General features: G+C 51.5%; 1 protein-coding gene across 1 annotated transcript in view; it reads left to right on the plus strand.

Annotated features, from left to right (window-relative positions):
• Window positions 1-12,427, plus strand: part of Gli2 (GLI family zinc finger 2) — a 154,358-nt gene that overhangs the window by 106,829 nt on the left and 35,102 nt on the right. The window contains exons 3-4 of the mRNA XM_057770795.1: window positions 10,550-10,752; window positions 12,013-12,198. Of these exons, the coding sequence (XP_057626778.1) occupies window positions 10,550-10,752; window positions 12,013-12,198 (389 nt within the window). The remainder of the gene's footprint in view (window positions 1-10,549; window positions 10,753-12,012; window positions 12,199-12,427) is intronic.

The raw sequence follows: 12,427 nt of genomic DNA on the forward strand, positions 1-12,427 counted from the left end.
GACCCAGGGAAACCAGAGCTCAGCTGTGCCTGCAGAGCATTGGCTCTGTGACAGGAGTGGGGAGCAGTCAGGACCACTATGGATGCGTGTGTATCTGACACAGAGTTAGTCTACCAGGCAGGGTGGTGGGGTCCCCAAACAGCACATGTCATCCACAGCTCAGATGGGATGCCTGGATGGGAGGACACATGCAGAACCCGGAAATGCATCCGCGTAGCTCGTATACGTCCTTCTGCAGCCCTGCATCCTCTCCATTTTTCTTCCCAGGGTCCTCCCCCGCTCAGCCAACCTCTGACCAGACACCATCCTTTCTCCAAAATCTGGGCTGGCTACATGCCAAGGACAAGCAGATTAAAAATGCCTGGTGGGGACAGACCAGCATGACCAAGGCACTCTCATCCCATGCCCAGCCTGAGTGGTATAGGAGTGGCTCTGAGTCCCAGGGGATGCACAGAAACATCCAGGCTCTTGTGGCCCAGGGCAATAAACTGGACCAGGACTAGAAATACAAACAGAGTTTTTAAGAAAGGAAAGGCATTCCAAAGAAAATGGGAATGGGCTAGTGTACCTGTTGCTATGGTGAACTACTGTGACAGATGTGACTGGGAGGGGGTGAAAGGTTTGTTGGGCTTACACTCCAAGTTACAGTCCGTCATGGGGGGTCAGGAGAAGCCAAGAAGTCGGTCAGGAGCCCCTGACTAGGGAATTGTGCCACCCATAGGTTGTGGGCCTTCACACGTCAGATGTGGTAATCAAGACAGAAGACAGTTCCCCAAAGACATGGCCACAGAACAGCCAAATCTTGATAATCCTTCATTGGAACTTTTCCCAGGTGATTCTAGATTGTGTCAGTATTAGTTAAAACCAACCATTTAGCTAGTGAGCTTAGAGAAAAGCCCCAAAGCATTGGCCAGGAGCCGCATGACCTTTTGTAGGTCATTTACTTAACGCCTAACTCACACAGTAATTTATATATTGTGAGCTTTTTTTTTTTTTTTTGAGCATGTTCTGTTTGTTGTATGAAGTCAGGCAGCAAAGGGTTTCCAATCTTTCTGCCTGCTGGCTTCTTTTATTAATATTGATGTTGTGTTTTTCAGTCTCATGTAGCCCAGGCTGGCCTCTAACTTCTCAAGTAGTCATGAATGACGTTGAACTCCTGATCATTCTGCCTCTGCCTCCAGAGTTCCAGAAAGAGATTGGTGGTGAACCAGAACCTTGGGGGCCCCATGTGTTCCACTTCCCTGCCCAATGTCTGTCACTCCGCTGTTGTCTGCGGTTACCAGCTCTTCGTCCCCAACCTCCCTGACAATGTCTAACATCCTCTTGACGTGGATGAGAATTTTCTCTATTACGGATCCTCATTTCCTTGACAGTATACTGTTTAGTTTTGCTCCGTGCTCTTTCTGTAAACACGACTGTTGCAGGCGTTTTCTTTGGGAATTCGGATTTCATACTTTGCAGTCAGTATTCATCCACTCTCCGTTTCTTTGTTCATTTGTTCACTGTTGGTTCACTCATTCTTGCCGCTCTCCAGCAGTCCGCATCTCCAGCATCTGGGGTACACTTGTGCCTTTCCACATGGCTGCTGGGGCACCCTTATTCTGTCTTCTGGACGCCTTTGTAGTGGGGGCTGGAATTTCCCAGTTACAGGGCTTTCACATTTCCCCCTCCAGGATGTTGCCAGATTTTTGCTAAGTGGTTTTGCCAACCAGAGCTCCCACCCACAGGCTTGAGCTGCTGAGCCACAGCAGGAGGGCACCCGCTGTGGAGATGGCTCAGGGAGTTTGAGTCCCAGAAGGCAGATTAAAAGGAAGGAGAGGAGGAAGCACTGGATGTGGTAGCACACATGTGTAATCCTGATACTGGGGAGGTGGACATGGATCCTTGCTTCCAGGCAAGCCTACATAGCCCAGTCTGAATTCCACCAGCGAGAGACACTGTCTCAAAACACCAAGTGGATGATGCCTAAAGACTAACAAAGAATAACACACAAATGCACACACAAACACACACGTGTGCACACACTTTTGTTTTTGAGACAGGATCTCACATTGTAGCTCTGGCTGGAACTCTCCATGTAGACCAGGCTGGCTTCAGATACACAGTGATCCACCTGTCTCTGCCTCTGTCTCCTAAATGCTGGGATTAAAGGCATGCACTACCATGCCTTTAATACACATTTAAAAAGAAGATTTCACCCTTACCTGGTCCAGGAATACAGTTCAGAATAGAGGGATTGCTTAGGGGTCCTGAAGCGCTAGGGTCAGCACCACCCAAACCGAACAGTGAACTTGCTGAATCTATGAAAATGCAATTGCCCCGAATACCTGCTTTAAAAAATGCTGTTTTTTGGAACTTTCCAAGGAGATGTACAGAAAACATAGGAGCAAGCTTCTGATACAAAGCAAAGCAAAGAAACCTAACAAAACCCAGAGCAACAAAGGCCTGTTGGGAAGGAGGAGGGATTTCCAGTGAGCCTGAAGGGGATGTTCTCGGGTTGGGAGGGCCTGAGCAGCTGGTGCTAGCCTGCTTGCTCTGCAGGAACAGACATAGGCCCTGCCCACTCCAGCAGAGAGGAAAAGAGAGGGGCCAGGCAGCAAGACTGGGGCATTGGCAAATTCGTTCCTGACTGGTCAGTGGGCCCTGGTAGCGTCCAGGAGGAGAGCAAGACTCCGTGGTGCTGGTGGAAACAGGCAGCTTTCTCCCAGCGGCTTAGCAGCGGCATGAGGACACAAGTTCCCTGCGTCTTAGCATGGCCTGCTCATCACAGCATTGTGATCGTGGTGGGTGGCAGGCAGCTTGGCTCAGAGGTGGGACTGGAGCACACAGACCAAGAGTCCCTAGAGCCTACGGCTTGGTGTGTCACGCCGGGTGGTTTCTGCTATGGGGAGTCAGTGACCGTGTAATCCCAGCGGCGGCAGGAAGGCACGTTCTGGAGCCCTGTAAGAACAGAGGGTGGGACACGGGACTTAGACACTTTACCCTCCCAGGGCACCCCTGCATGCTGCGCAGGGCTTCTCACTGCCCTTGCCTGCCACAGAAAGTGCACCCACACAGACCTGGGTCAGCTCCAGGAACAACACATGAGCCCTATTCTCTGAGAGTCCCACAGTCACCAAAGTGACAGGGATGACGAGGGTACCACTTCCTGCCCCTCAAGAGCTGGCTCCACCCTGGGAGAGGATCTTCATCAACCACAAGTTTGCGCAAATCAGGGGGCTTAAAGCAGTGGAAATGTGTTCTTTCCCAGCTCTGGGACTAGGAAGCCACAGGGCAGCCTCAGCAGGCCGATGGCAAGATGGCACTGTGCCATAGAGGCTCACAGAGAAGCCGCTCTTCTCTTCTTCCCTCTGGCCCCCTGGTGGTGCCTAGCATCCCTTGGTTTGGGACTCTGATCTCTGCCTCCAGGTCACATGGCCCTCTCCATTTTGAGTCTCGTGTTCCTTGACCTCTGAGGACCCTGTGATGACATCTAAAACTGGCCACTTGCATCATCTCAAACTTCACCTTGGTCCTGTCTGCCATGTCCTTTGTTGAACAAATGCAGGTGACCCCAGGTTCCAGGGATTAGGAGGCAGACACATGTTTGGGAAATGTCACCCTCATGCCTTTGGCAGCTCGAATCCATAGACTCACAGCTATGATTGCTCTTTGCTCATGAAGAGACAGGCACAGAGAAGGCACACAACTTTCTCCCAGTCACACAGCTCAGAGTAAGCTGAGCAGAGCTAAACTGGAACCCAGGTCTTTTGCTATAGTACCTGCTATTCTTCATCCATCCACCCATCCACCTACCCATCATCCACCACCCACCCATCCTCCACCCATCCATCCATCCACCACCTGTCCTTCATCCATCCACTTGACATAGTAGCCTGTTCTCTAGTGGGTATAGGCTTAGTAATCGGCAAGCAGACCTAGTGGGTGCCTGCTCCTGGGTGGGCCTGTCCAGCTACCAGGGAAATAGGACAAGCTTGAGTTTGTCATCATCTGTCATTCCTCCCAAGGAAGCCCAGTCATCAGCTAAGCTCATAATGGAAACGGTTCCATCTTTCACGGGAGCAGCTCAAGGTATCCGATCCAGGTCTGGGAAGCTTCTTGGGAAAGGGCATTTGATGTCACTCTTGGGAGAGAAGTGAGAGCAGCTGAGAGGAGCACAAACGAGAAGGCAGGAGCTGGGATCAGAGCTGTAGTCGGTCTGCCTGCCTCCAAGGGCGCGGGTCACCCCAGAAGCCAGCCCAGGAGAGGTGTAGGCTGACAGTCAAGAGTCCAGCTGCTCCTTACCATCTTCACAAGGCTCCAGACCAGACAAGAGACCATCACTCCTAGTATTTCAACTTACTGCCTTCCCTGACCCCTCATGGTTATGGCAGTGTCTCTTTGGGTCCCAGGAGTTGTCTGTGAGATGGGGCATAGGCTCCTTCCTGGCTCTGGCCTCATGGTCCTGTCTGAGCTGCTCAGGGTTGGTCCCGCCCACTCTCTCCCATCCCTAGTAGGAGATCAGAACCCACCCGGGTGCTCAGGTTGAGTCTGGATGAGTCAGTGTGCTGGTCACTTTCCCAGACAGCACCGCTGGGTGGGGCTCAGGGCCCGAACGCCCCCCCACACCCTCCCATTTTCTTCTCCTCCTCTCGCTTCAGTAGGAACACGTTCATTCCTGCCCCAGGGCTGTTCCGTGCTGCAGAGCCCACACCCTCCCTTCACTTCACCATCTGTGAAAGCTTTCCCCGTGCTCCCAGCCTGCAGCCCTCTCGCACCTCCTCTCCAGGAAGACATGGCTCTCGGCACCCTAGCTCCCCGGGGACCCATTACCAAGGGTCTGGGCGTGCTAGCTCAGGCCCAGTCTTGGTGCTAGAGCGCACGTGGCTGGCCATGTGGGATTCTCGTCACCTCAGCTTCTCCTTTGGTCTCCTGCCAGAACTCCTGTGCTGACATGCGAGAAGGGGGCATGCGTTGGGACGTCAGGAGGGTGAGCTGGGTGTACTCCTCGTGCTGAGCTCTTGTGATCCCATGTTGTTAAGCACGAGAAGGGGACGTGCTGGCTAAGCACCTACTAAGCACCTGTACAGCCACTCTACACACTTGTGCTTTGTTCGTACACCTGCTCATTCATCTACACCCCCACCAGCCCGCAGGCCAGGAACACTCGGCTCTAAGGGGTATGGTATCAGGATGCACAAGAGTGGCAGCATGGAGATTTAGGCTCCCCTCTGTCTGTCCTCAAAGTCCAAACTCTGCCTGTACATGGAGGGGTGGCCTCTTAGACACCACCACCCCCAGCTTAGTGATGCCTCAGGGGGACCACCAGGTGGGGCTGCTGGAGAGAGTGTCGGAGAGGATGTGGTGAGAGGAGGCTTGTGTCTTAGGGAACTGGAAATGCCAGCGTGTCCAATTTGACCTCCAGAGGCAGAGGCTGACCTCCATTCTGATTCTTGGGCAAGACTCTTGACTTTCATATGCATACGTGAGGGAAGACATAGATGTGTACATGTTTATGGATTGCAGGTGTCTTTGCACATATGTACATAGACGTGGAGGCCAAAGGGTGCCATCAGGTGTCTTCCTCAATCACTCTCTCTGATGTGGGATTCCCCTCTGTAGGCTATGATCACCATTAATGAATAAAGAAAACTAGCTGAGCCTGATAGGGTAGAACAGAGCTAGGTGGGGAAACCTAAACTGAATGCTGGAAGAAAGAGGGGTGGAGTCAGAGAGACACCATATAGCCCCCATGGAGACACCAGAACTTTAGCCGGTAAGCCACAGCCATGTGGCCATACACAGATTAATAGAAATAGGTTAAATTAATATGTAAGAGCCAATAAGAAGCTAGAACTAATAGCAGTGATTTAATTAATACAGTTTCTGTGTGATTATTTTGGGGCTAAGCAGCTGGGAACCAACAAGCAGACCCCACACACACAACATCTCCCTTATTTTTTTAACCTGGATCCCACTAGACCATCCCCCATCCAACTAGATTTAGCCTGTGAGCCCCAGGGACCCTCCTCTTTCTGCTGCCATCTCTAGCTTTTTCACGGATGCTGGGCATCGTAAGTCATCCTCGTGCTGGCACAGCGCACACGGCACACGGTCCTCTCCTCGGCCCATTCTCCACTTCCGACTCTTTGTCTCTCTTTATTCTTGGTGTATATTCAAGCCCCCCCCCCCCCAGCCTCCCACACTACGATGCATATGGGCATACCCACATACTCCCAGGGCGTGATCCAGTGGCTGACATAGCTGGCCCTTCTTGTTGCCTTCTCTGCCTCGTCCAACTCAGAGCTCATCTGAACTTGATCCACCAAGAGTTCAGAAGTGTCTTGATTTGACTCCCCCAGGTTCAGTCCTGTGTCAATACCCTACTCTCCTCCCAAACTGAGTCCTAATTTCAGCGTGCCCAGAAACCTCCAGGGCTGCTCATGCCCCTATGGCTCCAAGACTGATCATGTCCCCACGACTCCAGGATCCAGATCCCACTGTTGCAGGCCCAGCTTGTCACCCGTCTGGCATGAGGGAAGAGTAAAGTCTTGCTCCCTGGGCCTTTAAACAGATCACTTGCCAGGACTTGGCCAACCACCCCATTGTACCGTGGTAAATCTGTTTGGAGTGGCTGTAACGGCTTCTTGAGTTTCTTACCCACGTCCACGAGCAGAGTAGAAGTCATCACGAGCTGTTCTCTCCGAATAGAGCAGCCCCAGACACTGGGAACACCCAGGATGCCAGCTCGACTCTAACACTCCTGCTTGCCTCCTAGCTGTGGACAAGAGGCCAGTCATAGCCCCTTCCCAGGGCCACTTGTGACACAGGAGGGGGTAGCAATGGAGCTTCATTCATGACCACCATGACAAGGTTTCCAGTGCCCAGGATGCTCCGCAGAGCTTGGGCTGGGGGAGAGAAGGTCGTGCCTGGGCAGCAACTCGCATTTCGTTGGCAGTGGAGGACCCTGGGAAAGGAGGAAGTATTCATCTTCCCCCAGAGGGTAGCAACTACACTCTGAAGACAGATGCTGTTCCTCTGTGTGGGGACACAGCCACCACTGCCACCTCGAGGCTTACTTCCCCTGGGTACCCTTCTCCCCATCTTTGAATATTTCCTTGATAATATTCACTCCTGTCTTCCTGTCCCGGAGGTTAGTGGGGCCTGAGTCACATCAGACAGCCTTCCTGGAGCTACTGTGTGGCCTCAGTCTGCTGCTAGACACTGCATTTCTTCACTGACTGTGTTGGGACCCCAGCTGTGGCTAGACCATACTGCAACCTCAGTGCCATGGAAGCCCCATTCCTGGATTTGGGGCTCAGAGAAAGCCACTTACAGCCACCAACTTCTGGGACCTTGTCTTCGTCTCATTTCTGTTGTTGTGATAAAATATCCTGACAGAAGGCACCTTAGTGGAGAAGAGGTATATTTAGCTTACAACTCCAGGTCACAGCCCATCATTGTGGGGGAGTCCAGGCAAGAACCTAAGGCAGCTAGTCACATCACAGCCAAGAGCAGAGAAAGAATAAATTCATGCACATTTACTTGGGCCCAGCCTGCTTTCTACATCATCAAGGGATGTACTGCCCACTGTGGGTGGGGTCCTTCCGTATCAACTAGCAGTCAAGATCATCTGTCTTCCCCAGGTATGCCCACAGACCAACGTGGTCTGAGTAGCCCCTCATTGAGATTCTTTTCCTGGATAATAACAGGTTGTATAAAACTAAGCATCAAAGTCTTCAAACCTCAGCCAACCTGCCATTGCACACTGACCTTATCCCATAGTATGTCCATTTCCAAGACATGCGACCTCAGCCTCAGGCCTGTGTCCCCAGGAGCCGTGCTGTTTCTCTGCCTTAGTCTTCTCTTCCCAGAAGTGCCTGCGTGTGGCAGGAACATGAATGGCCGTTCTGTCACAGTCACAGCCAGAACCAGAGGGACACACATAGCCTGAAATATACCAGCCAGCCCTGCTCCTCCTCCCTTGGGGGCACATAGCAACTCCTTCACAAAACAAGGCAACGTAGCACAAATAATAAAAACCCAGAGACGGAAATTGGGGTTGAACCAGAAGATCAGAAAAGCAAAATAGCTAGCCACTGGCTGTTACCTCTACCTCAGTCCAAAAATGGCGATCCTGCCTCCAGGAATCTCAGAATGAGACTGTGTGTGAGAGATGTCTCCTCTCGTTTTATATTCCTCTCTAGGGCTGGGATTAAAGATGTGCACCACTACTGCTTGGTTTCTATGGCAAACTAGTGTGGGTACTGGGATTAAAGGTGTCTGTCAGCCGGGTGGTGGTGGCACATGCCTTTAATCCCAGCACTTGGGAGGCAGAAGCAGATGGATCTCTATTAGTTTGGGGCCAGCCTGGTCTACAAGAGCTAGTTCCAGGACAAGCTCTAAAAACTACTGTCTCACAAAACAAACGAAAGCAAGAGAAAGAAAGAAAGAAAGAAAGAAAGAAAGAAAGAAAGAAAGAAAGAAAGAAAGAAAGAAAGAGAAAGAAAGAAAGAAAGAAAAGGTGTGTGTCACCACTGCCTACTCTGTAAGGCTGACCAGTGGGGCTGTTTTACTCTCTGATCTTCACAAGATCAAGAGATCTTTATGTATTAAAATACACATGAAATATCACTACAAGGGAACACCACAATTCAGCCCCTCCACAGCTGGCTTGGAATCGAAGCTGCTGGAAGTGGCTTGTGACTTATTCCGTAGGCTGTCTTGTGCCAGTGAGCTTGTCATCCCTGGGGAAATACCTCTGGGCATCTGCAGAGTGCCATTCCTAGTTGGGTGTGCACGTGTGAAGGTGCCTGAATAAGCCATGCTACTGGGCAAACCCAGTGGCTCTGGGAGACCACCCTGAGACCCTAATAGTGTTCTTGGGGAGGTGTAGAATGTGTTGTGGAGGAACTTAGTGAGGGAGTTGCCCAGGGGTCTCGCACTGCCCAGGTGGTAGATATAAGAAGGGGTTTGCACGAGAGAGAGGATGCAGGGTGACTTCTAGGGCCATGGGCAAATCTCAAGGGCTGCACATGGCTGGGTGGGCTCATTGGGTTTGCGTGACTAAGGCCCTGGCATCACAGATGCTAAAGAGAATGGTTCCTTTCAGATCTATGGAGTGACCTTCAAGAAGGAACTCAAATGTTGAGCAGAGCCATAGCCTCCAAGGCATACAGATGTTGACTGCAGTCATCTCAAGCAGTGGGAGCCAAGCCATGTGCCCATGTGACTGTATTCAAGACTGGGGACTCTGAATAAGAAATGCCACCGTATAAGGAGAGCTAGAACAATATTCCATATTGTAGTTGTAGCTCACCAGCTTGAAAACTGTTCTTGGGCAAGCATGAAGACCAATCCCCAGAACCCACATAAAAGAGCTGGGTATAGTGGCATGGTGTGTGTTTACAGTCCCAAACCTGGGGAGGTAGGGACAGGTGGGTCATAGGCTCACTAGCTGGCCAGCCTAGGCCAGTGAGAAACATGATATCTAAAATACAATTCTTACAAAGTTAAAAGTGAGATGGATAGATAGCATCTGAGAAACAACAGCTGCACTGACCTTTGTCTCCACATACGTATGCACATGTGCGTGCACGTGCAGACACACACACACACGCCTCACACAGAAAAACTGATTGTGTAGTTTGAACTTCTCCTTCACCACTGGTTCCATATCTGAGTGATCTGACTGAAACCAAACAGTTCCTTACAGATCCAGCCTTTTGCTCAGTCTGATAACAAGGAGCTCTTAGGATCTCATTCCTGGAGCCGGTATTGTTGTGGTTGGTCTGTGTACTGTCCATATTCCTAGCATACATGCACTGACATGTGGTCAACTGAGCTTAGGCCCAGCAAACCCAAATTGGGTGATCAGAGTTCCACTTCCAGGATGGTAGTGATGGCAATGCAAGTGTGCCGCTCCTTTCTGTGGGTGTGCACAAGCGTATAGAGGTCAGAGCACAACCTCCAAGTGTGCCGCTCCTTTCTGTGGGTGTGCACAAGCGTATACAGGCCAGAGCACAACCTCCAAGTTTGCCTCTTCCTTTCTGTGGGTGTGCACAAGCGTACAGAGGTCAGAGCACAACCTCCAAGTCTTGTTCCTCGGTGTCTTCTACCTTTTGTATGAGACAGAGTCTCTGTTATCCTTGAACTTTGCCGAGTAGCAAAAGTGGCTGGCCGGTGTACTCCAGTGTACTGTCTGCGTCTTCCTCCATCTCCACAAGGCTGGAATTACAAGCCCATTCCACCACTCCCAGTTCTTAACATTATCTCTGGGGATTGAACTCAGATCCTGAGGCTTGCAAGGCAAGCACTTTACCCACTAAGCCATCTCTCAAACCCCCGTGGAGCTTCCAGTCTGGGTCCCCTGGCTGATTCTTCTAAGGTCTGACTCTAAGCTGGAGACGACTAAGAGAGGTTGACATAGGAAATTGAAAGGGCGGACTTCTGTGGGAAGCCTCTCGATGAGCGCCTGTATGTGTCAATGGCTACCCCCGTAGTTTGGGGTTTGTAGTGGGGTGTTCATGCCCCATGGGTATTCTGAGAATGTCACCTCCTGTCTTCACAGGCCTCCCACCCTTAGTGGCAGCCCTGTCATCTCAGACATCTCCTTGATTCGACTTTCTCCACACCCTGCCGGCCCCGGGGAATCTCCCTTTAGTGCGCACCACCCCTACGTGAACCCCCATATGGAGCACTACCTCCGGTCTGTACACAGCAGCCCCACACTCTCAATGATCTCCGCAGCCAGGGGCCTCAGCCCTGCTGATGGTAAGTAGTGTTGGAGCAGGAGCAGCAGGGACAGGGGAGGGGGCAGTGCTAAAGGTGACTCCGTGGCTCTGTCCACACAACCAACCTGTTTTCCAATCACATGTAAAATTACAGTTTCATCAATAGACGGATCTATTGATTAGGTCAAAGCTCTCATAACCCAGTCATCTCCCCAAACCAGCACCTCTGCACATCGCTTTGGGGACCCAAACTTGCACCGCATGAGCCACTGAGGGGAATTTCATATCCAGAATACAGCAGCCACATCATAGGAGCAGACTGCTGCTTGCAGGGCACCAAAGGCTGTAGCCACCAGTATGAAGTAAGGGCTATTGTGTAGGGATAGCTCCAAGAACTCAACATCAAAAGGAAGGCAGAGCAGAGCTGGCTGCTGCCTGGATCTCTGTTTTCTGCCTCTGCGCTGATCAACACAGATGGTCTCCCAACCCCCAGGGATGCCCTGGAGCTGGAGTTACAGGCAGCTGAGGCCCCAACGCCCAGGGATAGATCAGCGACTTTGTGTCCGCTCAGATGCTCAGAATGGACCAGCCCACTGGATCTGGTTGATTTGAACCAGAAGTGAGCTGTCATGTAATATAGTTACTCTCTCAGATCTAAATTTTATCCTGGGGCCTGGAGAGATCGTCCAGTTGGTAAGTCTGAGTTCAATCACCCAGAATCCAAGTTTCTAAAAAAAGAAAAGAAGCAGAAAGTGGGGCCCAGTGGCAAACCATTGGACACCCAAGACTGGGAAGGCAGAGACTGGGGTTTGCTTGCAAGCCCCTGAGTCTGGCAGAATCAGTGAGGTCCAGGTTCAGTGAGAGACTCTACCAGATGCTTGCTAGCCCCTGAGTCTGGCAGAATCAGTGAGGTCCAGGTTCAGTGAGAAACCCTGCCTGAAGAAGACAGTGAAGAGCAGTTACAGACACATCCGGTGTGGATCTCTGGCCTCCAGAGCTCAGGTAGTGATGGGCGGGCTATGAGGTTCTGCATTGGGACCCTAGGCCAGAGGTCTTCCTTAGACAGTGAATTCTTTTATTTATATATTTTCATTTCATGAGTCTGTGCATGCGTGTTTGCCAGAGGCCTGAAGAGAATATTGGATCCTCTGGAGCTGGATTTACAGGTAGTTGTGAGCCACCCAACATGGGTGCTGGGAACTGAACTCAGGTCTCTGCAACAACCATCTGTACCCTTAACTGCTGCGCTATCCTCGGGCAGTGCATTTTGACGGTTTCTTTCTCTTCCCTTCTGTGGCAGTGGCACACGAGCATCTGAAGGAGAGAGGACTGTTTGGCCTTGCTGCTCCGGGCACCAACCCTTCAGACTATTACCACCAGATGACCCTCATGGCAAGCCACCCTGCACCTTACGGGGACCTTCTAATGCAGAGTGGGGGTGCTGCTAGTGCACCCCATCTCCACGACTACCTCAATCCTGTGGATGGTGAGTACTAGAGGGTGGGACATGGAGGGGAACTGATGCAGGGAGATAGTGACCGACTGCCACGCAGTCCAAGTCTGCACTGCACCCCAACACTGTGTACGCTGCCAGCGTGGGAAGCCCTGTGGTCACCACAAAGAACGGAATGTCCTCTCTTAACTTTGAGGAGAATCTATAGTGGGGACCTCAGACATTGCCCAATAGCAGGAATTGGTAAGCCAGGATGGAACAG

This window comes from Chionomys nivalis, chromosome 5 (genome assembly GCF_950005125.1).
Source record: "Chionomys nivalis chromosome 5, mChiNiv1.1, whole genome shotgun sequence".
Taxonomy (NCBI): Eukaryota; Metazoa; Chordata; class Mammalia; order Rodentia; family Cricetidae; genus Chionomys; species Chionomys nivalis.